Genomic DNA, 25,222 nt, shown 5'->3' on the forward strand with positions numbered 1-25,222 from the left:
ATGGAAAGTGTCCACACTCTTGTTAGATGCCTTGTAACATCAAGATTGGATTAGCCTCCTTTACGGACTCGCCAACAGACATCACCATCAATTAAAACAAGTCCAAAATACAGCAGCACGTATTATATCCCTTACTACTAAATGAGACCATATCACCTCTTTGCTCTCATTATTACACTGGCTTCCAATCAAGTTCCAGATTGACATCATTATTATTATGTTTTACAGATTAAGATAGAAATGCAGCAGAGAGGGTTTCCAGTGATCCTGGCACAGTCAAGCCGATAAGGCTCATCATCAGCTCAGAGCCCTCGTCCCCTCTACATGCAGCTCAGACAGCGAATGGGACTTCTCCCAGGAAACACTGCCTAGTTAAACTCACCAAGAACTTTCTGGAGAATATGGAGGCTCCCCAACACAGCAGTCTTCTGCATTACCCAGATTGTCAGAAGGGCTGTGCTCCCGGTGGAGAACCTGGGCACTCTCCTGATCTGTGCCAAGAGATCAGGAGGTACCAAACCAAGGGCACCAAGAACAATGGGGAGCCTGACGACAGTGTACATGGGATGCAAGCAAGACATTTCAAAGGCAAGGTCCTCATATTTATCATGCTTTTCCTGAATCTTGTCCATCACATTACTGTCAAAAGGGACATAAAATTCAATGATATAAATAATTTCATTGGTTTTATGCTCAGGATTGTCTGCATGACTTCTCCTTCATGAACTTGCTATCAATACCCATTTGGTCTACAAAATTATTCTTGTGATCCATGGCTTGTGTCTCAGCATAATCTGCAGCAGTGGTTCGTATCTTAAGCTCCAGCTTCAGTAGCTCTGATATGATGGGGAGGAAGCTCATGGACATCACTTCTATCTAGAGACAACATTGAAATTTGATCACCGAGCAGCCGAGTTATTACATCTCCAAAAGGCTGCAGAGCTGTATCTGACATCAGGCTTCCTCACAACCAAACTTAGTTTACATACCTGGGACTGAGGTGAGCAGAAGTGTCATTCCATGATCAGATAAGACAGGAGGGATGCCTCATTTTGCAGGATTCAAGTGATTCTGTGTTATAAAAAATTCTCAAATTCTAAAAAGTTATGAGGTTGTAAAAGCTTCCTTTATGGGAGATAACACTTGTATACTTGGATGACCACTAGGAATGAAGTGTTCCAAAGTGTTCCACAAAAAGGCAATCAAGTGTTACAGGGACTTATTTATATAAAATGCATCATGACTAAATGTTTATGGCAGCATAAAAATAAACATTGGGAACAAATACTTCAATACAAAACACAAATCATTTGACTGATCAAGCATACTATCTATTAGAAGCACCAATGTTATTCTTATCTAGTCTGACATATGGAGTTCTGTTGTATGTTATTATACTATAAGCATTTTCGTGAAGTGGAAGGTTGAACATATTTACATCTTCATGTTGGATATTTTATGAGGTGTTTTTATTTCATATTGATACTTTATCAAGCATTTGATGCATTACATGAATATTCTAAACATCAATATCTAGTATAACAGAGTACTGTCATAATTTTTTATCTGAGTCATTTTATCACTTTGCAATAATGCATCACAGGTGGTATGCGTAAACTGAAAATATGAATTATTGTCAGTTTGTACATTATGAACTGTAGATATCCCATGCCTTCAAAATACATATTTATATGATTGTTGTAATATGATCAGTCAGCCTGGATGAATTATCTGATGCATGTCATATCTCAGCTGCGAATCTCTTGATTTCAATTAGTCTGCTCCAGACTTCATTATTGAACAATCACTGTCATATAGGTGAAAAATTTCTGAGTGCTGATTTAAACAACAAACAAACATATTTACACAACTATGACTTCACCTTCAACATAAAATACATATTTAACACAAGAAAACAAGTTCCATGTAACAAGGACTATAGTATTGTCATGTTGCATCTACCACATTAGATGTAATCTCAGCTGCTGAACATTAGATCACCATACACAAATTTCTTGTCAGACTGGAATTCCAAATGTTTAAAGGCCAAGAAGCATAACTCTTTTGTTATAAATGACATGTTCATATGTGATTTCAAGTTACTGTTCCATATTAAGACCAGAGACTTAAACTGACCAAAGACAAAGTTTCTCATAGGAGATATTATATCGTGAGAGTGAACACAAAGTTTGGGTGGTTCATGAACTTGATAGATGAAGTTGTCTCAGGAATGTTAATTCCACACAACCAAGTTGGAACCAATCTGAACACAGCTGGTTCCATTTCATTCTCAAACACCAATAGACATGATGGTAGTGCCTTCACTCAAGTCACCACCGGAGCTCTGTGATAAATATACTCCCAGGCCAACTGCACCTGCTACGAGAACAAGCATAGTGAGTATGAACACTGTCCATCTCATGGTTTTCCTTCTGCAAGACAGCTTCTTCCTTTCACTTCTTCCATAAGTATCTTCTGGGAGCTCAAGTATAACATCACTGGAGTCATTGATGTCAGGCATCTGTAATGTTAAATTGGGCAACTATGTATAGGATTCAACACATTCATTCTCAAACAGGCATTGTTTCTATGACTTCTTCAGTCACTAATAGACTGTGATGTCTCTTGAGTGTCAAATGAAATTCTTACATTTTTTTGCATGACTGAGGTCCTTATTCTCCCTGCCTGATACTTAAGGATGAAAATAATCTTTAATGCTTACAGTTATGAAAAATCACTGATTGATATTTACTTGCATGTACAATTAACACATTATTTGCATTGTTACTACCAAGAATTGGTGTTGTCTGGTAATATAGTCTTGTTTATTTCTGAACTTGAAAAAGGGGATTTTATATGCAATAACTGCATGATGAATGTTTAAGGGAAATCCCTCATGAAGGAGCAAGGGTCAAGGGGTCAAGGGTCAAATTCAGATGAGGTGTGCTGGAAAATATCAGCCTTTCTGAAGTTGAATGAATAATTGTGTAGAGTCTGTTGTTTGTGAGTGTCATTATCCTCATCAGTGGCATATTGTTTAAGTATTTCAAACATTCATAAGAAGTAAAGTAATCATGAATCATTCAACTATCCGAGAAACTGTAAAATGAAGTGAAACATTTATCTAGTAGAATAAAGTGTTGTCCCAACTTGTGTGTTTAAACAGAATGATAAAGCATCCATAAGTCATGAAGGAACAATAACAGTAAATCATCTCATTGGACCCTAATGTACATCACCTTGCTTCAGTACTTGCTATGTGAGGATGTTAGTCATGGCCAAAGTCTCACCGTGTTGGGCGCAGCAGCATGGGATGCTGATGTCTCCCCAGAGGTGGTAATTTCTGACAGTGTGGTCTCCCTGGCTTGGTTAAGATACTTCTGTAGATATGCTGGTGTGTTTAGATCAGGAACCTGAAGAAGAGACAAAAACGTTTACTTTCTCAATAATACAAATTAATCCAGCACACCTCATGTGAATTTCACTGAGCCACGTACATTCCTCAGAAATAAGCTTTGAGTGTAAGTAAAGCTGGCACCTGACTCCATTGTTCTTGAAGTAGATGTGTTGTTCTTAAGCTTGATAGGGATATCTGTATGCATCTTTCCACCTTGGTTACTTGGTTAGCATTCTCAAATGGCTAGGCAGACCATGGTTCCCTACACTGTCTCTGTCACACATATTTGTGGAAGCTGTTGTCGGTGACTCTGGTTGAGATTTAAAAAATTGTGTGCTAGCAATCAGGTGCCTGACACTCAGGATGTGACCACTTTCTAAATGGCACTGAGCATAGTTTTTGGCCATGGGGACTGTGCCAGTTATGAGAGGGGTACACCATTGTCTAGCCTACCTTTTTTGTGGAAGCCTCGGTGAATGAGTGGATAAGATGGCTGACTTTGTTGTTTGTTGATTAGGTGTGTGACTCTGTTGGTGTGGGTTTAAGTCCTGAAGTGGCTCAATCCAACAAAAGTATTTGAATGTGTACTTGAATCTGTACTTTACTGAGAAAGTGTAATTCCAAATACATCATGTTACATTTGACCACTTTCGTAACAGCATTGTGTATTCAAGAAGTTGTGGGTTGAATTTCACAAAATTTACAAGAAGCATGACATATTCAACAAACATAGTGAGTAATGTTCACCTTAAAAGGCCAGACAACCAGATGTTTATCATTTCCTGTGGTAAAAAGTGCAGAAGTGCAGAAAAAACAACTATTTTCATTGTTCTGGAACAATTTGACATGCCATGATAGATAGATAGATAGAGCGCTACAGGTATCTGTCTCACCCTGCAGCACAACTCACTCACACACTCTTGTGTTGTGCCTCATTTACATATGCCAAGGGACTGTTGTCCGGATAAGCCTTTGGCCATGTGGGTTTGATACCCATACTTTTTAAACTAAGTGGGTATTTCCAATTTCAAGTGGATAGCTATACATTTTGATACCCACCATATCTTTAAGGTCCCAGCAATTAAATAACAAGCATAAGAGGTGTGCATGACACACACTACAACAAGACCCCCTTCTTATTCAAAAATAACCATGGAATATTTAATTTTCCATGTGCCCAGTTTTTGTTGTTTATTTTCTCACAAAACCTTGTTTCCATCATGTTATCATGGATAATCTACATCAGGGATAGGTCACTCGCTTGCTTTCTTTACCATTTGTACTAATTAACGTGTGCCTCATGCTCCAATGCACACAGTGACTTGTCTCATTCCCACCGCAAAACTTCAGCTGTGTTTAACAGAACTTCAGCCAGTTTATTGTATCATTTGGAATTTTACAATGAATAAATGAATTATAGTAAGATTTAAGAATAAGAATTATATGTGAATGAATGAAAGAAATAAAGAAAGAAGTACACATGTGAATGAATGAAAGAATAAATGATACACCACATGCACGGCCATCCCTCCCAAAACATGTCAAAAAACACAAAAGTATCGCTAGTGCACATACGTTAACATCAGCATGTGGGGAATTCCATGGACATTAACAATGTGTTAACTGACACTGTCACCCATCCCTCAAAAACAGAAAGTTTAAAACTATCACAAAGCGTTGTAAGCACCTTTCCAGTTTTGTCAAATAATAAGATCAACAAGAAAAAAAGAACTTATAGAACTAAAACCCTCAAACATCAAAGGCGGATCAGATCAAATTGGCAATATGTCGTATTTTTCACACATATCACATACACCTGACAACTTTTCTAAAATCATAAAACTATCAATATTACTTGCAAACACCTTTCAACTGATGGCATATTCTGCTCCTAAAAACTGAAGGCGTATGTGACTCAAACAACGCCGTATAGTATTTCAATGGCGGATCAGAACATATCGGCGATATGTCATATTTTTCACACACCTCCAACACACCCTAACAATTTTTTCAAGTCATAAAACTGTCAATATTACTTGCAAATACCTTTCAACTAAAGCTACGTTTCCCTTCTAAAAATTAAACAAATGTGTGAAAGACGTTTATGTCGATACAATTTAGTCTATTTTTGCAGTGAATAAAAAATGGGAAGCCAGTGAGCTATGACATACCAACTTGAAACTTTACTACAAATCTACTGTCCTAATACTGACACTAATAAGAATTATTTGACTTAAACTGAAGTGACAAGATAGTTAACTTATCTTCTACATGTAGACTTGCAGTTGTCTCAAACACTCAGCGAATTTAATCAGCTGCTGAAAATAAACTGGGCTTAATCTTAAATACTAAGCTGTTGTCATATTGGTTACACTGGTTACGTAATGACCCACGGCATACGTTCAGGGGGCTTTTCGAGGAGTTTCCTCTCCCTCTGTATATGGTCTCCCTGATTTAATATATCACTGGCAACTGATTGTGACTGAATATTAACTGATTCAGCAGAGTATTAATTCATCAAGCAATAATTAAATTTTCTTAGTGTTCATCAAAATTCTGGCAATCTGATTGGTTAACTGGGAACATTTCTTTTGATTTCATTTCCCTATGAATCTAAAAAGCTAAGCCACGCCCACCGAACTGGACTACTTTCGGACCTGAGGAATGTCAGGGAATACCTTTTCACGGCGAGGGAATTCCCTTGCACTCAGGTACCCTAATGAACTTTGGATAAACATTGAAGTGATACATTGTGGTTAACATAAACAAACAACTCAAAATTATCCATGAGCGTTAATAACGTTGTAACGCCTCGACAAGAGCATGCGCACGATCGAACATCAGTTCATGGCATCGCAATCCCAGTCACATCACAGCCTCTTTCCACTTATGCAAATACTCCTGCCACAAACAATCTCAGTTCCACTCATCGGGCTTCATTTCCAATTCTCACTTTTCAAACTGAGTCTTCCAGCTCGCTGGTAATAATTCAAATGTTTGAACTTGAAACTTTGCTGTTGCCGGGATGCGTCACGTGTTGTTCCGTTCTGATTTGCCATCCGATGTTAACTTGGTTGATTGACAGCTGTTTGGGGGTGCTCTATGCTGATTGGCTAATGGTTTCGCTACGCGGATTCATACAGTTTGCACATTGGTTTTTAGTTTCATACCTCAATGCAACGAAAGAAACACACAGTCAATCCTTAAATGTTCAAATGAAGGTGTTTTCAGTTTGTAGCATAAAACATAACTAGATATTTTGCTTTGAGCCTGTGGAAGCTTCCTACCATGACTGCTTGTTTACAGGACATGTACACAGGAAACAACTATTTGATTGGTCACTACATTTATAGACTGGTCAATCAGTGAAGGGTTAACAAATCATGACTGGTATTATATCTGTATTAATGGTGCATTTAATTGTGCTTAGAAGTATTCAAGAATATTTTCATTGCAAATATTTGGAGATGGAAAAGTTAGTTTCAATGGGCTTGAACTGATACAATATGCAACATAATTTTGAGGCAATGGGTAAATAAACATTGTTATTTTGACATAGCATAAAGATTGATATTTAGTGTTTTGCTTGTGTTGACATGTATTTTTTTGTACTTCAGGTTTTCAACTTAATATTGTACCAAATACCTTACCGCTTATCTATAGCTATGAGTTGTTCATGTACTGTTGATCATTATCATACCTTGAAACAGTTGTCTTTTCATGTAATAACATTTCATTCATGACAATAAAACTCAAACACTGATTAGTTTTGCCTTTGAATATATTTACAACAATGAGGATCCTTCAGATGTCTACTCAAGAGATCTATCTCTGACAGGCTTTCATAGTAATAGGCCTGTGAGAAGCAGGTGCTTTATGATAGCTAGGATTTTAGGCATATAAAGCTAATAACAGATACTATTTGTTCTATGTATTCACTGTGGGCAACAGGTGTTTCATTATACCCAAACAGGATTTTAGTCATAATAACAGGTACTAATTGATTTTAGTATTCACAATGTCAAAATTAAAGGTTAATTTTTCAACTCAAAACTGTTAATACATATGACAGGATAAATCATACAGTAGACAGATACTGCAACCAAGTCTACAAATCATCCACCACTGTACCACATCACTGCTCCACCTGTCAGTGTGTCCTGCCCCAAATTTGGAATTTGGTTATGGAGTAAATGATTTCAGCACTTTTGATTGGATATACAAAAACTTTCTTCATATGACTTCTTTCTTGTCAAGAATTGACTTAATATATACTGAACATCATTGAAAACGCACCACCCCTAAAATTGTGGATTTCTAAGAGCAGAAGTGAGCAATCTATGTAAATTTTACATATTTGTGTAGACCAATGTTTGATAAAGAAAAGCAAAAAACAATCAAGCAAAACAGTGAAGATTTAATGCAGCTGACAAGGAAATAAAGATGGGGTCAAAATGGAAAGTCAGTAGCGTGTATGACCCCCGTTAGCAGCAACACAAGCTGTGCAACGTCTCCTCATTGAACGGATAAGTCTCTGAATAAAGTCCTGAGGCACTGCATTCCACTCTTGCTGCAAGGCATTGTCGAGTTCCCCAAGATTGTTGATCTGCGGACGACGTGCGAGGCGTTGGCCGATGTAATCCCACAAGTGTTCGATGGGTGACAAATCTGGTGACAATGCAGGCCAATGAAGTAGAGGAATGTTGTTGTTAGCCAGATACTGTATCGAAACACGTGCAGTGTGGGCTCGTGCATTGTCATGTTGAAATGTGTGCAGATCTTGATGCTGGTGAAAGAAGGGAACGACGTTGTTCTGAAGAATGTTGTCACGGTAGTAAACGGCATTCACTCTGCCACAACAAACAATCAGAGCGGTTCTGTGGTGATAACTTATCCCTCCCCACACCATAATGCTGCCTCCACCCCACCGATCGGTTTGCACAACACAATCCTGATGATAACGTTCACCCCGTTGACGCCATACCCGTAGACACCCGTCAGCATTTCGCAAGTGAAAACGCGACTCGTTGGAGAACACCACACCATGCCAACGTCGTAACAACCACACACGATGCTGTTCAGCCCATTGTCGGCGTTCACGGCGATGCCTGTCAGTCAGGATGGGTCCAACGTAAGGGCGTCGACAACGTAACCCTGCCGCACGGAGACGGCGTCGGACGGTGGAAGCGCTGATCAAACCACGTCGACCCTGGACAGCGTTGGCGGTTCTGGCAGCGGGCAAGGTTCGATCCCAAATATGGCGCCGTACAATGTCTCGATCTTGACGAGGGGTGGTAACACGTGCCTGACCTGGGTTCCCTGCTGGTTCCTGTTTGTTGGTATCTGTTAGCAAGCCTCAGAATGGTCGAATGATGACACCCAAATCGTCGTGCAATGTTTCTGCTTGAAGCGCCGACCTGCAACATACCCAAGGCCTGTTCTCGTTCCTCTGGTGACAATCTTGGCATGGCGAAAAAACTTTACTTACGAAAGTACTGCGAAAATGAGAACGGTTTTGTGCCGAAGGTCATTTATACCCCTGAACAGCATGCTTTCTGCATGCAATTTGTGCCCTTCGTGTGTGATGTGCATGAATTTTGTTGTTTTCATGTGATGTGTTCGATGATGTGTTCGAACGATCCGTTTTTTACTGTAGAGCGTTATTTACGATCTAGTGTGTTATTATCAAAATTCCCACCATTAATTTTCCATTTCCAAAAGATTCTATTGCCTTATTTCAAAATTTACAGGTGGTGCGTTTTCAATGATGTTCAGTATATTTCGTAATGGAAGTGCAAGATTATTTGTTTATTGTCGTTTATTCTTACCATTATGCAATTGTGTCTTGTACATATATTATACAACCAATCTTGTTTTGTTCTGTTTATAGACTCTAATGTAGATGATGTCTTTGATTGCTTCTAAATATATTGGAATGCACTTCCAATAACATTCAAATATTCAAGGAAATTTATATTTACAACATAACCACATTCATGTATACAAAATTAGTATAGCTTATGCAAAGTGATGTAATTTTAATGTGGATGATATTGATAGTTTTTCTCTTAATCCACTGAACCCTTGTTGGTTGGGCTGTACAATTGATGAATATGATATAACATAAGCTGTTCACATTAATCAAATATAGTCTTAAAATAAACTAGTACTGGCACAGTAGAGACTAAAATACTGTAGTTTCAAGTTTTACAGAATTAAATGTAATGTTAAGCATGCAGAAAATATCATGTTTGTTCCCAGTGTACCATGACTATTACCTTTCAGAATTGGTTATCAACAGTTCCTTTATAGTCAGAATAGCCTTCAGAGCAGTTGGTTCCACCCCCAACTAACAATGTATTATGTTAACTGACAAAATATACCAGGTACTGTTTCTCATGAGACAGTCATTTCTATTGTCTAACATTCTATTGTCAACTGCATAGTTGATTAGAAGTGAATATGGTTGAAAAAAAACCAAAACAGTCCTGCTATGGTTTTTCGTTTTGTTTTGTCCTGCTGCACAGATGTTTTACATTGATCTTCTACTTGTCCTTCTGATGTGCTTTCATAATATTTATAATGATAGCAAATAAAAAAGTAAATTTGGTTGACAGAAATTGTCCTATCATATTTCTATTTTGTCCTTAGAGTGCCATATTGATGTTTCTCTTGGTGTCTGTGAGATCTACTTATCCATTCCATTATCTTTACATTTTGTGTTTTGATGTCAGACCATGTGTTACATTGATTTTTAGCTTGTTGTTTGCAAGATGTACTTTTACATTAAAATAGATGGCCTATATTGTTTCACATATCAAATCAACATCCATCTGTTGTGGATTTTTGCTACCTACAGGCACTGTTGTATCAATTCTACAATACTGTTTCTATTTATCATATCCATTAGAAGGCACAAAGGATATAATAAAACTTAAGGAGCAAAAGAATTTCATACGTATGTTATACACATGTATTCTGATACTTACCTTCGAAGATGGTGAGGAATTATCTGAGCTGAAGGAAGCATTTTCTGTCCTTGAGGGATGTGCACTGACAAGACTGATCCTAAATGAATGCCTCTTGGCCTTTTCATCATCTGTAAGACAATCTGAACTGGTCTCTGGCAGTGCCAGTTTCTCATCACTGATAACAAATACTGGGTTTACCATACCCATCCCAGTTTTGCCACACACACGTTCATGATACAACTCCTTCAAATTGATCTTTTCCTTTTGGTATCTTTTAGGCTTATCTTCATTGAATACTGTATCTTTGGCAAAGGTCACTGTTTTGTGCTCTGAAGATGCAAGATGCTGACTTCTGTGAGTGTGATTTGAATCATCATTTGATGCTGATGAAAGGAGAATGGGTCTCAAAGGTTTTGAAAGTGGTTCTGGTAGTGGAACTTTTGGCAAATATTGTTCTTCTGAATCTGACTGTATTGCAACATTATCAATTCCTGTCCAAGCTGCCCCTGGGGTTTGACTTGGAATGTACATAAGATCACTCAGTGGACTTTCACCATCACTCATATAGAAGAGAACATTTTCTTGAACATCAGCACTGGATGGGTCATCGGTATATGAGGACATGTGTGATATGACTGAAGACAACATCGGGAATGATGTTTGGTCAACATCCTCATACACTATCATAGATGAGTCACTTAATCTCCTTGTCGGACTGCCACAAACTGCTGTGTCAATATCATCAGACTCTTTTCCTGAATCAACAGTAGCAGTTGCTTCATCTTCAGCTGTTCTCAGTCTCTGAGAGTTCACTTCTTTTGACTCTGTAAATGACTCAACTCCTGCTTCCATACCTTCATATTTTACAGTGTCCACCTTTTTTGTTTCTGTTTCTGGGTTATCTTTCATGTTTGGTACAGTGGTGTCAGAATACCTGCCTAGCTTCCTATTGAGATATGAGCAGGTTCTCTTACTATGGTAGACTTCGGAACTGCCTTCAATATCTAAATCAGGGTCAGAATGAACCAGGCGCCTGAGTCGTGCACGTCTGGAAGGTCTTGGCAGACTCTCATAGACATCAATGTGAATCTGTGACTGGTTCTGCACATCTGGATGCCTGCTAGCTGCAGAGGCACCAACTCCTGAGTAGTAGAGTTCTGGGTCATGGAAAATAGGATTTATTTTCACACCTCTAAGGCGTCTCCCAGAAATGTGTCCACCAAATATTGCCTGTAACAGGTAAATCAGAATGTTACACACAAATAGATATGTTCTTGCCAATATATGTCACATTCCCTATACTTGCAACTGTTTTTGCTTTTAAGACGTCGGCACATTGTGAATCTGTTTCAAATATTTTCGAACCTGAACTAAGTTTGGGTATATAGTAACATATTTCACACATGTTTTAACATATTTTGCACTACCACCTATATATCTGGGCATTGCTGCAATACCGTACCATTGAAGGTGATCATCCACATATCACAAAGTGTTGTTTTGAAAGTGAAAAACAAATACTCATGTTTCACAATATTCTGGAAACAAACAATGGACGTTAATGGACATTCCTAAGGTGATTTGACCTTACCTGACATCACAGACTACAATGGTAACAGTAGATCGTGAAATGGCATCAGAAAACATTGAAAGTGTGGTTTGTTATTAGATGAAAATCTTGTAATGGACTGATACATGTATTCTTGTACTACCATATATTTACAAATTACTATATATGAAGGTTCAAGGTGTAACAACCCTGTCCATCCATATAATACTTTACAACCAGTATGATTAAACTGCACATTAACACTGTTAAAATGTGGAATCATTATGTTTCCTTTTACCAGTGGGTGAGGTTTTGAGAATAGCATTTTCAAGGCTTTTCTTGATAAGCTTTACAGTATTGATGATGCACAAAAGAACTGGACAGATAACAGTTAACACAACTTACCTGTTCAGTTAGAAACTGCCACTCCAGATTTTGTAAATGATCATAAAATCTTTCTCCATTACAAGTTTAATATCAACACCATTTTACAGCCCTGTATTCCTGTATCATGAGGCATGCCATGCAGCATTAGGAGACACCAGCACTAGCTGCAGCAAGATTTTATACAGTGTCAAATGAAACACCCAGGTCTATTCACAGATCACATAATGAGTTTAAACAAATTTACACATACATTTTACACATACAGTTATAAATCCAACAAGACCATGGTGTATAATTCCTATAATATCTACCTGTCCAACCATCCGAGATAGTAGGTTTCATATACAAAAACTCCTGTCTCCTATGGTTACACAGGTAGATATTTCCAAACCCAATATTCTCATGAAAAGTTGAGTTTGTCTTGTGAAACATTGCATATCTCCTCACTGCTATCATCTAAGTTGTCATAGTGTGTATCATATCGTACTTTCAGCATACCACTAACAGAGAGAGTTAACCACATATGTGTCATAGTTGTGCATGGCATTTTTACATTGTCTTACCAATAAGTTTGCTGCAGCTGCCATTTCATTTTCATCAGAAAGACTAAATGGAAACTGATTCTTGTAATAAATATGAAATGGATGTGTTTAGGGACATTTCATTCTGAAGGACATTCACAAGTATAGGGAGTGAATGAGTTTAAAGTTTTTAAACTGCTTGTAGGAATATCATGGTGGGGGACACCAGGAATGTGCTCCACACATAGTACCCATGTGGAGAATAAAACACCAGCCTTCAGTGAGATGATCAAACACCTTAACCACTGGGCTACCCCACCATTCAAAATGATAGTCAAAATATAAATTCAATAACACTGATGGATGATATGTCTCGAATACTTGTGGATTCCATAAAAGTTGTGCTTATGGCACATGCTGCTTAATGCTTGTGATTTTCACCTAAGTCTCAGCAAAGATATGTTGAACATTCCACTTCAGTGTCACATGTAATTTATCACCTAGAACAGTAAGCTGGTGTTTGTCATGCTCGAGTATGAATACGTGTCCATGTCAAACTGCCAATCATACAACCGTCTGGTTTTTCAGAGTATGACTGTAACATCTTGTTTAAGAATTAGCATTCCATGCCACACAGTTTCAGTGTCATTAATAAAAATACCTGGACCTGCATGTCTCAGTTTTCATGGTTTCCTACATTTTCTAAATAATTTCTGAATGATAACAGGGCCAGGGATAAAAGAGTTGTCACAGAATTTCTGCTATTTCTTTCAATCATATCATATTATTTTGTATAAGCTTTCAGTGCAAACCTAGGGGTCAGAAAGTTATGTAAGCTATATTTGCTTTATATAGAGAATTTGGCTAAGTCTCTAAAGACTGCATACAACCATCTTTTCAGTTGATTTACGAAACCATCCAACAAGAAACACCTGAAACATCTAAATATACCACAAAAAGGCTGCTAGCAAAGTTTCTTCTCAGTTGCCGCTTTTTCACAGGTAGGTAAAATAAGCATCATCGTTTGTCAACAAATAGTTCTAAATAATGCATGCATCATTTTTCATTCTTACAAAATGTTTTTTCCTTGAACATAATGAAGATACCTTTGGTTATTAGTCCTATTCGGATAATCAACTGGATCAGCATCAAATACCTCAGCATGGGACGATGAATATGATCACAGTATGTGTGGATCTGTTTTCACTTATCAGACAGACTGTACAAGAAACACATGTACACACAGTGTGAATAAATGTGAGACACGACAAGTAAAGGATACAAATCTTGTGCATATTAATATATTTACCATAGTTAGCCACTCATCTGTATGAAGTATACACATTTACCATAAAAAAATGATAATATTTGATTACAGCTAATAAATTACTATATTTTACAACACAATGTATTCAGTTTGAAAGACTTCAAAGACAATGTATTCATGACTGTAGCTAGCTATACTTGGCTTGGAAACTTGTAGGTGTCATTATTTGCCATTTCCTCTGTTTCATTCCCTTTAATCCTCAGTGACCTCCACACTCAAACTGACAGGGAAGCATGGAGAAAACATGGCCTCCCTGTGGCTGTGTTTCAAGGCAGACCCTGTTTGCCAAGGTTTATCTCCATTCCTCTAATCAGTGCGGAAAAACGCTTCATGTTTAGTTTGTGAGCTGACAGAAGAGTTCATGCTAGGATGGAGCATCGGTGCATGGCTATTCTACAATGTAACAATCCACTGTGAAATTTGCTGTTTATTGAATAATTTGTTTCAAATCTGCCCTTTTCACAAAAATGTTCACTACAATTAGCAATGGTGAAGCAATGTGGATGACAAAAAATCTTATGAATTTTTTAATTTCATCAAAAAAATTTTGAAAAGAATTATTGATAGAACTAAATCCCCTTTTAAGAAGGTTAAGAATTATAACTGTCTGAAGTAAGAATGAGAACATGCCTCAAATCATTTATATTGACACCCAATTATATTTGTATCTGTAAACTCTTGAAATCAACATGTTTACTTTAATTATTAAAACAGGCAAAATTGCTGATCAAAATGCCAAATATCTACACAACATTCAAACAGTACTTTCAAGGGATTACTGTGGACGATTGTTGCATCATTTTACCAATGTGCATTAGATCTATTACTTCACACCCTATCAACATTATCACCTTTTACTACTGATGGCAACAGGAGCCAGCCAGTACATGCCCTATTATGAAAAATGGATTCCTCAATAAAAGGAAACTTGTCCAGTGGTACTGAATAATAGAACAGAGCTTAACCCTACACTGTCTACCGACAAGGGTTCCTTGACAAACAGATGAATCTCATTGTCATGCTGACAAGGTATGCTTGACCCATCTACATTAATGGTAATAGATTACATTGACTTGATGGCCACAATGATGGGTATATAGTTCCTCATGCAGGTGTGTGGATACAAACATTTGCTTACCATGGCAACAAGGTAATTATTTTCATGTTTGCGACCATATTAATCCTCAGCAGGAGCTAGATGAATGCGCAGTTGTAGGTCACTCTTATGATTGGCTCCAGATACACACAATGATTGTTACAGTTGTAATGTTGACTTCAGAGAGTAACTGGGTTCATTTCAATCTCAACCCTCATATCTACTTAATAAGATGCTTTCACCTGTGAAATAAACATTTCTTTTAAACCAAACAAAAATTCTCTTTCTGTTAAGGTAGCAAGGAGCATATATGAAATATGGCAGAATATGATCTGCCACTCTGATGACATAACCTAATGAGCCCACCACTGTAAATGTCATCGGAGAAACACTATAACATATTCAAAACTAAAAAGAAACAAAATCAAATCCAGGAAGCAAAAGTTCCTGTACAAACCCTCTGAGGCCATGTGGATATATCCTGGGAAATAATTGCCATGGCAGTGCACAATTCTGGCGCAAAGCTGTGAATGACAGGCACTTAAGTCATATACACTCCATAGTTGGGAACAATATTTGCGTCTGATTCCTAAACCCCTACTGTATGCTCATCTTTCTAAAATTAGCTATGTGTTCACTAAAGTGAGCAAAACGGCTTACAACTCCACTGTACCTTACTGGTCTCTTCAATACCCAGCTTTCATGGCTCCCAAACTTGGATATTTGACGAGGCAGATTCTCTGACGACATCAAAGCTGCACAGATGTTGACAAGACAAATTTTGGATATTTCTTTCTTACCCTATGCTGGTCCCCGCAGACATCTTTGTCTTAGCGAGACAGGTATCATTCAAGAGAGTGGGATGTGCATACACTAGCGATATTGTCCTGTGTAGCCTGACTGAGGTTAAGGCTACCAGTAGGAAGGCAGACAGCAATACCTGATAGTGTACACATCTTTCACAGTTTTGCTCACAGCCAATTCATCAGCACTAAGGATAGGCTGATACTCATACCCATAAATTAAGTACACATATTTTATCATGCTTTTCTTGATGTCTGTTAAATACATATTACCAGTAATGTTGCCTTTACTGGGAAGATTTGAGTATTTCCAGAAGTGCCTGAAAACATACATGTGAATTATGCGTGTCCTTTCAGTTGAGTGATGGCCTCAGAGATATTTTTTTTTTGGTTTTCAACAATTATTATAATTGTCCTGAAATATATAAAGGTAACATGACCATAATTATTTTTAAATGCTAAAAATGATCCAGACAAGTGACTGAAAAATGGTAATTATTTCATTTATGTATCCTACCTAATTATAGCACAATTTGGTTTAATTATTTTTATTTTTTAAATTTTTCTATGTAATTTGCTGTTCATTGAAACAGGTATATGTGCATGTAATGTCATTCTGTGATCTTTCCCTATACATTCTAACTGCATATGAAATACACAGATAATGTTGAATGTTGAATACACAAGGGCTTGAAGAAGCTGTTGGAGGACAATTATTGTTACATAACAGGGAACACAGAATACCTGTATTGTGTTTACTTAATGGGCACAGGGAGGACAGTCAATAGTGAACATGAATAGCACATCACTTTCTTACCTGAAAAGAGCACTGGGAGTGTAGACAGAGGGAGGAAATAGAGGAGTTGTTACATGTCTTTGTGACCAATATACTCCTACACACAGGTGTAATACAGCAAATATCGCACTGTCTGCTGTGTGATACAGGCTAATTTATGTCCTTAAATGTCAGCCTACAGTCAGTCATGCTGCTCAAGGTGTACAGTCATTCATGTTTACCAGGTTCTACAGATTATGCCTGTAATGATATTAAGTCTTGTCATACATATCTATCAGCCTAAACCTAATTTGAGTATGTTGATATACAAGTACTATTTTCATTACAGGGCAAAAATAACCAGCAACAAAATTCAGGGTTAAAGATATGGCTAGGGTTAGATCTAATATCTCGGTGTAATGGACATGGTTAGGTTGAATATACCATGGTTATGGACATGGTTAATGGTTACTTCTAATATATCAGGGTTGTGGACATGGTTAATGGTTACTTCTAATATATCAGGGTTATGGATATGGTTAATGGTAACTTCTAATACATCAGGGTTGTGGACATGGTTAATGGTTACTTCTAATATATCAGCCCAGTTGTGGACATGGTTAATGGTTACTTCTAATATATCAGGGTTGTGGACATGGTTAATGGTTACTTCTAATATATCAGGGTTGTGGACATGGTTAATGGTTACTTCTAATACATCAGGATTGTGGACATGGATAATGGTTACTTCTAATGTATCAGGGTTGTGGACATGGTTAATGGTTACTTCTAATATATCAGGGTTGTGGACATGGTTAATGGTTACTTCTAATATATCAGGGTTGTGGACATGGTTAATGGTAACTTCTAATATATCAGGGTTGTGGATATGGTTAATGGTAACTTCTAATATATCAGGGTTGTGGACATGGTTAATGGTTACTTCTAATATATCAGGGTTGTGGACATGGTTAATGGTTACTTCTAATGTATCAGGGTTGTGGACATGGTTAATGATTACTTCTAATATATCAGGGTTATGGATATGGTGAATGGTTACTTCTAATACATCAGGGTTGTGGACATGGTTAATGGTTACTTCTAATATATCAGCCCAGCTGTGGACATGGTTAATGGTTACTTCTAATATATCAGGGTTGTGGACATGGTTAATGGTTACTTCTAATATATCAGGGTTGTGGACATGGTTAATGGTTACTTCTAATATATCAGGGTCGTGGACATGGTTAATGGTTACTTCTAATATATCAGCCCAGCTGTGGACATGGTTAATGGTTACTTCTAATATATCAGGGTTGTGGACATGGTTAATGGTTACTTCTAATATATCAGGGTTGTGGACATGGTTAATGGTTACTTCTAATATATCAGCCCAGCTGTGGACATGGTTAATGGTTACTTCTAATATATCAGGGTTGTGGATATGGTTAATGGTTACTTCTAATACATCAGGGTTGTGGACATGGTTAATGGTTACTTCTAATATACCATGGTTATGGACATGGTTAATGGTTACTTCTAATATATCAGGGTTATGGACATGGTTAATGGTTACTTCTAATATATCAGGGTTATGGATATGGTTAATGGTTACTTCTAATATATCAGGGTTGTGGACATGGTTAATGGTTACTTCTAATATACCATGGTTATGGACATGGTTAATGGTTACTTCTAATATACCATGGTTATGGACATGGTTAATGGTTACTTCTAATATATCAGGGTTATGGACATGGTTAATGGTTACTTCTAATGTATCAGGGTTGTGGATATGGTTAACGGTTACTTCTAATATATCAGGGTTGTGGACATGGTTAATGGTTACTTCTAATATATCAGCCCAGCTGTGGACATGGTTAATGGCTACTTCTAATATATCAGGGTTGTGGACATGGTTAATGATTACTTCTAATATATCAGGGTTGTGGACATGGTTAATGGTTACTTCTAATATACCATGGTTATGGACATGGTTAATGGTTACTTCTAATATATCAGGGTTGTGGACATGGTTAATGGTTACTTCTAATGTATCAGGGTTGTGGACATGGTTAATGATTACTTCTAATATATCAGGGTTATGGATATGGTTAATGGTTACTTCTAATACATCAGGGTTGTGGACATTGTTAATGGTTACTTCTAATATATCAGCCCAGCTGTGGACATGGTTAATGGTTACTTCTAATATATCAGGGTTGTGGACATGGTTAATGGTTACTTCTAATATATCAGGGTTGTGGACATGGTTATTGGTTACTTCTAATATATCAGGGTTGTGGACATGGTTAATGGTTACTTCTAATATATCAGCCCAGCTGTGGACATGGTTAATGGTTACTTCTAATATATCAGGGTTGTGGACATGGTTAATGGTTACTTCTAATACATCAGGGTTGTGGACATGGTTAATGGTTACTTCTAATATATCAGCCCAGCTGTGGACATGGTTAATGGTTACTTCTAATATACCATGGTTATGGACATGGTTAATGGTTACTTCTAATATATCAGGGTTATGGACATGGTTAATGGTTACTTCTAATATATCAGGGTTGTGGATATGGTTAATGGTTACTTCTAATATATCAGGGTTGTGGACATGGTTAATGGTTACTTCTAATATATCAGCCCAGCTGTGGACATGGTTAATGGTTACTTCTAATATATCAGGGTTGTGGACATGGTTAATGATTGCTTCTAATATATCAGGGTTGTGGACATGGTTAATGGTTACTTCTAATATATCAGGGTTGTGGACATGGTTAATGGTTACTTCTAATATACCATGGTTATGGACATGGTTAATGGTTACTTCTAATATATCAGGGTTATGGATATGGTTAATGGTAACTTCTAATATATCAGGGTTGTGGACATGGTTAATGGTTACTTCTAATATATCAGCCCAGCTGTGGACATGGTTAATGGTTACTTCTAATATATCAGCCCAGCTGTGGACATGGTTAATGGTTACTTCTAATATATCAGGGTTGTGGATATGGTTAATGGTTACTTCTAATATATCAGGACTGTGGACATGGTTAATGATTACTTCTAATATATCAGGGTTATGGATATGGTTAATGGTTACTTCTAATATATCAGCCCAGCTGTGGACATGGTTAATGGTTACTTCTAATATATCAGGGTTGTGGACATGGTTAATGATTACTTCTAATATATCAGGGTTGTGGACATGGTTAATGGTTACTTCTAATATATCAGCCCAGCTGTGGACATGGTTAATGGTTACTTCTAATATATCAGGGTTGTGGATATGGTTAATGGTTACTTCTAATATATCAGCCCAGGTGTGGACATGGTTAATGGTTACTTCTAATATATCAGCCCAGCTGTGGACATGGTTAATGGTTACTTCTAATATATCAGGGTTGTGGACATGGTTAATGGTTACTTCTAATATATCAGGGTTGTGGACATGGTTAATGGTTACTTCTAATATACCATGGTTATGGACATGGTTAATGGTTACTTCTAATATATCAGGGTTGTGGACATGGTTAATGGTTACTTCTAATATATCAGGGTTGTGGACATGGTTAATGGTTACTTCTAATATATCAGGGTTGTGGACATGGCTAATGGTAACTTCTAATGTATGATAGGGCTGTGGACATGGTTAATGGTAACTTCTAATATATCAGGGTTGTGGACATGGTTAATGATTACTTCTAATATATCAGGGTTGTGGACATGGTTAATGGTTACTTCTAATATATCAGCCCAGCTGTGGACATGGTTAATGGTTACTTCTAATATATCAGGGTTGTGGACATGGTTAATGGTTACTTCTAATATATCAGCCCAGCTGTGGACATGGTTAATGGTTACTTCTAATATATCAGCCCAGCTGTGGACATGGTTAATGGTTACTTCTAATATATCAGGGTTGTGGACATGGTTAATGGTTACTTCTAATATATCAGGGTTGTGGACATGGTTAATGGTTACTTCTAATATACCATGGTTATGGACATGGTTAATGGTTACTTCTAATATATCAGGGTTGTGGACATGGTTAATGGTTACTTCTAATATATCAGGGTTGTGGACATGGCTAATGGTAACTTCTAATGTATGATAGGGCTGTGGACATGGTTAATGGTAACTTCTAATATATCAGGGTTGTGGACATGGTTAATGGTTACTTCTAATACATCAGGGTTGTGGACATGGTTAATGGTTACTTCTAATGTATCAGGGTTATGGACATGGTTAATGATTACTTCTAATATATCAGCCCAGCTGTGGACATGGTTAATGATTGCTTCTAATATATCAGGGTTGTGGATATGGTTAATGGTTACTTCTAATATATCAGGGTTGTGGACATGGTTAATGGTTACTTCTAACATATCAGCCCAGCTGTGGACATGGTTAATGGTTACTTCTAATATATCAGGGTTGTGGACATGGTTAATGGTTACTTCTAATATATCAGGGTTGTGGACATGGTTAATAATTACTTCTAATATACCATGGTTATGGACATGGTTAATGGTTACTTCTAATATATCAGGGTTATGGACATTGTTAATAATTACTTCTAATATATCAGCCCAGCTGTGGACATGGTTAATGATTGCTTCTAATATATCAGGGTTGTGGACATGGTTAATGGTTACTTCTAATATATCAGGGTTGTGGACATTGTTAATAATTACTTCTAATATATCAGCCCAGCTGTGGACATGGTTAATGATTGCTTCTAATATATCAGGACTGTGGACTTGGTTAATGGTTTGGTCTAACAGAGTCTCCTAAAAAGAAACCATACATGCTCCTTAGAGTTTACTTATGGAGTGCGTATAACTAATCAAACATGACATCATAGTTGAATTACAGTAAAATCATCACTTTACAAATGTCCAAACATTATTAACCAAAATGTGTTTGCTAAAACCACAGAGGGCTATTAAAGCCACTTGGTTACAATGCCAGTATCTGGTATCCTTGAGCATCGATAACAACTTGGCAACAGTGACCCATAGAGGAAAGGAGATGCCGAATGCTGTTTTGAGAAATGTTTCCATACTCTTGCTGAGGTGCTATGTGCAGTTCTTGTAGTGTCTGAGGTGGCAGATTAGGTTGTTGCAAATGTCAATAAATAGTGTCTTGTAGATGTTCAATATGGGACAAATCAACTGATTGAGAAGGATGAGGTAACATCTCAACACTGTTTTGCTGCAAGAAATCCTGTCAAGCACATGCAAGATAAGGTCAAGAATTGTCATGCTCCGAAGATCAACCATTGATGTTGATGAAGGGAACAATGTAATGATGGAACTCGTCTTCTGGTAAAAAGGCTGGCTTCCCATAGATGGTTACAAACTGTCTGGTCCCAAATTCTGTGCCATCCAGGGATTTGGATTGTTATGGATCATTACTGCCATGGTGTTTGAATAAAGATGTCTGTGCCAGATGTAATGATTCAGGTGGCAGTGGTACCTGAGTGAATATCTTTAATTCTTCATTGATAAACAGGAGACATAAACTGCATTATGTTGTTGAGCTTCTGTCATTCTTTCATTATCGCAGCATAAAGGAATGCATGTGGAGTACCACAGAAGTATTTTTTTTTATAATCTATGGTAATAGGCTTCAGCTAAGGATGATACACGATTTCATGACGCACATGCATTTTAAGTAGGGTTTGTTTTAGCGATTCACGACAGATGTGAGTGTAACATGGTGTTTTTGTTCATTTCTTTTTCCAAATGTTTTTGTTGTAACCAACAATTCCCCCACATGTCGGGATTCAGCATGGATTGGTTTGTGTCAAATATTTTTCCGTCACATTTGGTTTTTTTTGTTTGTTTTTTTGTTGTTGATGTTGTTGAAAAGCATATATAAGGATTATGGGCAAGGTTAATAGTTAAGTCTAATATCTCAGGGCCATGGACATGGATAATAATTTGGTCTAATATATATGGCTTATTGACACGGTTAGAGGTTACACCTAATATGTTAGGGCTATGGGCTTTTGATTATGGATGCCCTGATTTCTGACAGATATTGATATATGTTAGGATTAGGGGTTAGACCTTATACTTGTAGGGTGATAGATGTGGTTAGGGTAAGAGTTTAGAGATAATGCTTTATGGTTAGTGTTAGTTGTTAGACCAGATAACTTATGGATGAGATTAAGTGTAAAATGTAATATGTCACCATGAAGAATTTAGTTCTAATGGGCGTCATTCTCCAAGAAGAAAAATTCAAAACTAGACCATGCAATTCTGTCTCCTAAAGTCATTTCTTAAGTGCAAAGGGTGGGGCAGAAAGTCAGTATTGCTTTTGCCACCTCTGCCATGCTGGAACGTGAAAGTACCAGCAGAGATGAACAAACAATGTCAGTTCTCATTTCCACTCCAACAACTATAAGGACGAGGTGAGACAGATACCTTGAATGTCACAACCACTGCCACAAGGACATGGAATGTAACAGACACATTCCCTTCCTGTACACTCAGTGAGAGCCATGCAGGCACGACTGGTATACACAGTCCATGACAGGATCATTCTGTTGGAAAGTGTTACTTTGCACTTTACTTTACTCATGCCTGCACCTAAATAGAGGCTGTGTGATAGAACAGATTAAACAACTTTACAATATGAATATGTCAAAAACAGCTGCAAGATCATTAAGTAGAAAATACTCACTCACTGTTGGTTTACTTCTGTAAAACAAATGGTGCTTTTATTCTAAAATATATTAATAATGAGGGCATTATAACATGGTAAGATCCAGTTGATACATCAGTTGCCTCTTCCGTGTATATACACTGTCGGCATTAGCCATAATAAAACAAACTAAAGACTTAATTATCCACAAAGGTCTATGTCATGGTTGTGACAGTGGAGCAGCACAGGACCAGCTATCAACTCACCTGCACATAGTTCCATGCTGAACAGCATATATAAGGTAGTGCATACTCCTATAACGTGTGTACCATGTGACCTCGCTCATCAACAGTTACCTGCACCAGGTATTCTCCTCTCCTGGCACTTGCATCAATTTGTGAGACAACCCCCCATCATCAGAATGCCAGTAATTGGCTCACCTTGCTGTACATAATGAGATGGTGCCTTGTCACATCAATCACAAAGCTCTGACTCAACCTCTCCTGCAGCAACAGGTATGGAGGCAAACTAGTATACATCCACAATAATGCCTTCTTGTTAATGATTATGCCTAAATTGAGCAAATTCTGTATTTTGCATGGTAAGGTTTAGTGTCATTAAAAGAAGACATTTGTTTATTACACAGATTATATTGAAATATCTGTTATAAAAATTATCACATCTTTGGAGCTCTGGATGACGAAAGTTAGGGTTTTTTTAAATATCGTAAATGTAAAGTAATGATATATATTATAACACTTTTAACCTTGTGCTACGTTGATGCTTTTGGAATCAGCCAGTCAATGATCAGAAAATCAATAATACCTTGTAATACATCATTTGATTCCAAACAACGAACTGGCGATGGATAAAAACCTATAATTAGCAGAAAACTAACATTCTGATTATTCACTGCAATTATTCTTTGCCTTAGTCACAGTTAACACACTTTCTGCTGTTTCCTGACTATATATCCATGTAAACACCAATACCTTCCAGTTTTAACTTGATTACTGCTGAATGAAAGGCCATAATATTTTGAAGTCACTGTTCCTAATACTTCTAACTTTCTGCTGACGACTTCATAGGAGTTGATCATTTCAAAATATTCTCATACATATGCTATTCTTCTGACAGTGCCTTTCAGACAGTAGTCAGTTGTAACATATGTTTGAATTGGGATTACACGTTCTTAGTAAAGCATAAATTCTACTTCTTCCTATGGTAGCTACATACAGGAATCGAACCCTGATTCTTAGAGTGAGATGGACAATTACCCGCACAAAAGCTCAGCTGCCTAGCCCATTCAGACTCAAAGTTCCACAAAAATGAACATTGAACATCTGATAGTCTAGTTTACGTGTTTTGAAAAAGCATTTGGTACTGCATTAAAAAAATAAAACCATAATTTGTTCTTGACCATCAACATGTTACCTAAAATATCAAATGTTATTTTTTATGTCGAAATACCTCATAAAACATGCAGTGCTGATTCTGACATGCCACACTAGATGCCCTATGCACCTACCTTCCTCTGTATTTGTTAACAAGCACCTGCCACACCCTTCCTGCTCAATGCTATTCACTGTGAAGATGTCAAACAGGAAGAACATCATACTGTATATATCAGCATTTAGTATTCATATTCTGATCTGTAAATATTATTGTCTTACCCATGACTTGAAGAGAGTACAGCTGGGTTTCTTGTCCATACCTCATGTTGCTAT

At 37.3% G+C, this 25,222-nt stretch overlaps 1 protein-coding gene across 1 annotated transcript; it reads right to left on the reverse strand.

Annotated features, from left to right (window-relative positions):
- Positions 1 to 693: 693 nt before the first annotated feature.
- On the reverse strand, positions 694 to 25,222 carry LOC137278923 (uncharacterized). Its single transcript, XM_067811422.1, has 5 exons — positions 25,169 to 25,222; positions 10,387 to 11,598; positions 3,291 to 3,413; positions 2,297 to 2,521; positions 694 to 876 (listed from the first exon to the last, which is right to left on the reverse strand). The coding sequence occupies exons 1-5, from the start codon at positions 25,205 to 25,207 to the stop codon at positions 694 to 696; spliced, it is 1,782 nt and encodes a 593-aa protein (XP_067667523.1). The 5' UTR covers positions 25,208 to 25,222.

The sequence above is a fragment of the Haliotis asinina genome, chromosome 3, assembly GCF_037392515.1.
Source record: "Haliotis asinina isolate JCU_RB_2024 chromosome 3, JCU_Hal_asi_v2, whole genome shotgun sequence".
Lineage (NCBI taxonomy): Eukaryota > Metazoa > Mollusca > Gastropoda > Lepetellida > Haliotidae > Haliotis > Haliotis asinina.

Coding starts and splice junctions, on each gene's coding strand:
- LOC137278923 (XM_067811422.1), bottom strand. CDS start 25,207: ATGGACAAGAAACCCAGCTGTACTCTCTTCAAGTCATGG. Junction 2,522..3,290: donor ATGCTGCTGCGCCCAACACG/GTGAGACTTTGG, acceptor TTAACATTACAG/ATGCCTGACATCAATGACTC. Junction 877..2,296: donor CTACCATCATGTCTATTGGT/GTTTGAGAATGA, acceptor TGTTGTCTCTAG/ATAGAAGTGATGTCCATGAG.